This window comes from Hyposmocoma kahamanoa, unplaced genomic scaffold (genome assembly GCF_003589595.1).
Source record: "Hyposmocoma kahamanoa isolate Upper Pololo Valley unplaced genomic scaffold, ASM358959v1 232, whole genome shotgun sequence".
In the NCBI taxonomy this organism is placed as follows: domain Eukaryota; kingdom Metazoa; phylum Arthropoda; class Insecta; order Lepidoptera; family Cosmopterigidae; genus Hyposmocoma; species Hyposmocoma kahamanoa.
The window spans coordinates 3947437-3952136 of record NW_020653750.1 but is presented as its reverse complement, the minus strand read 5'-3'; the positions used below and the strand labels follow the sequence as shown (position 1 = coordinate 3952136).

Genomic DNA, 4700 nt, shown 5'->3' with positions numbered 1-4700 from the left:
CGAATATGGCACTCATTTCTAAATCCAAGATGGCGGACACGAGTTTTGAAATAAATGCAATATGGGTATCATTTTCGAGGTACTTGGGGATGCTCATGACGAATATGGCACTCATTTCTACATCCAAGATTGCGGGCACGATTTTTCAAAAAAATGCAATATGGGTATCATTTTCGAGGTATTTGGGGATGCTCATTACGAATATGGCACTCATTTCTAAATCCAAGATGGCGGACACGAGTTTTCAAATAAATGCAATATGGGTATCATTTTCGAGGTACGGGGGGGTGCTCATTACGAATGTGGCACTCATTTCTAAATCCAAGATGGCGGGCACGATTTTTTCAAAAAAATGCTATGTGGGTATCATTTTCGAGGTATTTGGGGATGCTCAATGTGAATATGGCACTATTTGTAAATCCAAGATGGCGGGCACGATTTTTCAAATAATGGCAAGTTGGGTATCGTTTTCGAGGTATTTGGGGGTGCTCATTACGAATATTGCTTTTGTTTGAACTGTCGTGTTTGCCATCTTGGATTTAGAAATGAGTGCCATATTTGTATTGAACATTCCCAAACATCTCGAAAACGATACCCAACTTGCCATTATTCGAAAAATCGCGCCCGCATCTTGGATTTAGAAATAAGTGCCATATTCGAAACCTAAAACCGAAAATGCCATAAGCAAACATTAAAGAAAATAACTGTTAAAATAGATTAAAAAATCGCTTAAGAATGCTCCCCTTTTAAGAAAATAAAATATTTTAATATAAAATATTTCGCTTGAGTTACGAAAAGAAAGACATATAATAAGCTATCAAAGTTGTACTGGTGGTGCCAACACTATAGTAGAAACAAATATATAAGTACTGTAAATTTGTTGCAATATGTGCTCCAATTCAAATAAAATTAAAATAAATAATTATTCAATAAAGCATGAACGCAGAGCCGTTAAAAGTATTATAAAATAATTAAGTGTCCCAATCACTTACAGGAGTTAACGAAAACATTTAATGTTTATTAAAGTAAATATTAGTTCAAGATGCGCAAATAAATCTAAATTACAGGCACCACTAAAATTTACGTAATATAATTATTTTGATACAGAATAGCAAAATGGGGAGAAAAAAAATTCGTTACTTTGCAATACTTTCGTATCTTGTTGCCGCGAAATTATTTTTCTGTTTTAGTGAATATTTACATAAAAATATGAGTTGAAACGCATTACTTACTTGTGGAATGCGATGTTAGTGTCTATTTTATGTTTGTCTGTTGTATTTTTACACCCATTTACCGCACATTTCGTCATTTTTAGCAAAAAATTTTGGAGCTGTTCGCGGTGCAATATGACCTTGAGCACTAACAGCCCGCGCGCTCCTGGGACGCGTTTGGAACCCTCTAACTTGCCTCACTTAGCGTGTGCGGGCTAGGTTTCTATGCGTTATTATTCTAAGGGTAATACATACTTCTGGAAAATCTGCTCCCTTCTGGCTGAACAAAGAGGCGACCAGCCATCCTGATGTCAGAATGGCTGGTAAAAATTTTTTTTTAATTTCTCAGAATATATCATAGGTAGCAATTATTTAGAAAAGGTAGCAAATAGGTAGCAATTCTTGAATATACACTCAGTTCCAGACGCCACAGGCGACCAGCCATCCAGTCGGTCACCAGAACTTCATATTATCAACCTATGAATATACATAAATATTCATAGGTATAATAACCTCGTGGAAGAATGGTGAACTGCATTAGAAAAGTATCATCTTATTTTTTAGAGTAAGCATTTGGTAACAAATCTAGCCTCATACTTGTTAAATTTTCCGTAAACCTGACATTTTTTATTGCAGTTGATCTAGAAGACGTAAAACGAGAATCGCTTGAACAGAAGATCGACGAACTTAAAGAGTCGATTTACTTGAACAATAGAGATCAAGAGATGATTAAAATGGTTCGCAAATCAGATTAATATGGTGACCATTAACACAATAGTTATCTACCTGTTAAGATTGTTAATATAACTTATGAGTGATTGACATCCATTCAAATGAAATAGCAATATATACCTAGATTGTGCCTATTCTAATGACAAGTATAACTTTTTTTTTCAGGAGAATCAAACAATGCGCAATATTTTGACAACAACGGAAAAGGAATACGAACGTCGTGTGGAACAAAAACTGAAACTGGAGAACGAAATATTGGAGAATTTGCAGGAATGCCTGCTCAACGATAAAGCAGTGGAATCAATGGCACAAGGGATAAAAAACATGAGAGACATGTCGAGGAAATTGGTAAAGCTAAACAATTAAATATTTATTCACTGATTATCGTGACGTTTTACTACCATGATTTTGATATATTTTCCGGGAAAATATTCCACTAATTTCTTATTATTATTTTTTAATAATAATAACGCACACACTCAACATAGCCCCGCACTTGAGAAACCCTGTGTCGTTGGTGTCATGGACACACATAGACAACTATACTGTCGCCGTAAGTTGAAAGGGCGCATATGACACTTTTTCAAAAAATGCGTTAATGATCAGCGAAAAAAGACAAATCTGCCACAATTTTATTTTTTTCCTAGATGGATTTTTTTATAGTTGTTTCGCCCTCACGAAATTTACAAAGGTTACGGAAATGGTCATTTCATAAACAAAGAGCATAAACTTGGAATGGGCTTTTGTTACACAATTTCTCGGCATAAAACTAAATGGCAGGAAACACTATTTATTGCTTTATGAGGAAAGGTACTGTTTAAGAAATGTAACAAGAGCCGGTAAGAACAACAAACGCTAGATGCCAATAAGCAAGATGTGCGCATTGACAAAACGGTGGGTGGTAAAGAAAGTTTAACAAATAGGGCTCTAATGTAGCCACACCCTTTAGAACAAAGAGAATTTCGGTTATTGGTCAAGTTAGGAACCGTTTGCACGAAAACGGGGATGGTGAAGTTAATGGAGAGGGAAATCGGAAACCGGGGCGAAAACCTAGCTTTTCGGGACGCGGAGTCAGGCCTCGACTCGGAGACGGTCTAAGATAGGCTCTTTATCTTTTATTTATAGAATTTAAGTAGTTAATTGGATCCTGTTTATAACGCAATGTGGAGGTTAGGTTTCCTCCTATTTCGCAACGTTTGTCGCGAGCGCGGAGACTACACATCATCCAATTCCATATTTATATGTATTGTTAAATATGTATATTTGCTCAACTAACTATGTCTAGGGTTTTCCTTTCCTAGGGGCGAGGGGCGGAGTGCTGACTTTGTCTTATTTTATCATCACATTTTTTCTTTAGAGGCGGCTAAATCATTCTTAATTTCTTAATTGTACAATTTTGCCAGTTTTCATGATTTAATTGTTGTTTATCTATTAGTAATTTTAGAACATTATCGACGGAGTTGTTCATGGCGTGAAGCTGCATTGATTAGTTACAGTGCTAATGAACTGGGAGTTAGTGATAATTTGATATATATTTTCTCTACCTGCTTGCTTTTAAATGATTTATAAAGTAGTGTGACACTGTGTTTTCAGTGACAAGAGGAAGAGTGGTTCTATCTCATAATTAAATCTCCTCCGCTCTGCCTAATGTTTCGCTGTAAGCACTACGTCACAAGTCGTACGCTTTTGTGACTCGTTTTTGTCAACCAAGAGAAATTAGTAGGTTCAACTTGCGCTCTACAGACACACGCACGCACGCACGCACGCACGCACGCACGCACTCACGCAGGCACGCACGCACGCACGCACGCTCGCCCGCACGCATGCACGCACGCAAGCACGCACGCACGCACGCACGCACGCACGAACGCACGCACGCACGCATGCACGCACGCACGCACCCATGCACTCACGCACGCACGCTAACACACCGCGGGAAGGTTTTCTGGCTGAGACTAGCTCCTGGACAAACTGGACAGCATTACATCACGTCACGTACGCAACGTCGATGCGCACGTCGTCCGCTCCTAACTCGGATCCTTTACATGCACTAGGTACACACACAAGGCCTGAGCCATTTGGGTGTTTATAACTTTAATCAGTGGTCTCTGAGGTATGTCGTCTCGGCTATAGACAACTCCTGACCCTCTGCGTCTTGTGTGAAGTCTGGTTAGAGCTGTAACCTTATGTAAGGAGATCACAGAATGGTAACTGTTAGACGCACTTAAATGGTATTCAGACTACCTTGCACAACTCATCATCACCCTCTACTTCTTGACACAAACATCCGCGGCTGCTTTCGAAATAGGGAAGCGTAGTTAAATAGCAGCGCGTAAATGCAGCGCGTAAATGCAAAGCGTAACTTGCATGTTTATTTTATTTATAGAATGTGAATGAATGATTTTGTATGGGGCGCGTAAGGGTATAAACGAGACTTAGGCATTATACAAGGTCGATTAGCTGTCTGAAGGCTTTGTTGGGTGTGAGGATCGGGGTCTCAGGTTGACCTTCTAACGAACCTCATACAGGACTGGCTGTAAGGGTGCTGGGAGGCCAGGTATCGTTTATCAAATAGGTGCCCCATCTAGACTTAAATGTCTTACCCTAAAGGTCTCTTTGAAGTCGGGTTTCTCCCGTTATCGGTATAGGTCATCTGCTGTTCAATGGATTGCCGAGATCCACTGGAGTAACTGGGCATATTTTATTTATGTTGTATTTACATATATACTAACTTAATTAATATTTTATTGTCTCTCA

General features: G+C 38.8%; 1 protein-coding gene across 1 annotated transcript in view; it reads left to right on the top strand.

Moving 5' to 3' along the window:
* The window catches only part of LOC113228519 (coiled-coil domain-containing protein 40), a 21007-nt gene that overhangs the window by 11833 nt on the left and 4474 nt on the right, over positions 1–4700 (top strand). Inside the window, exons 10-11 of the mRNA XM_026461857.1 lie at positions 1848–1948; positions 2109–2291. Of these exons, the coding sequence (XP_026317642.1) occupies positions 1848–1948; positions 2109–2291 (284 nt within the window). The remainder of the gene's footprint in view (positions 1–1847; positions 1949–2108; positions 2292–4700) is intronic.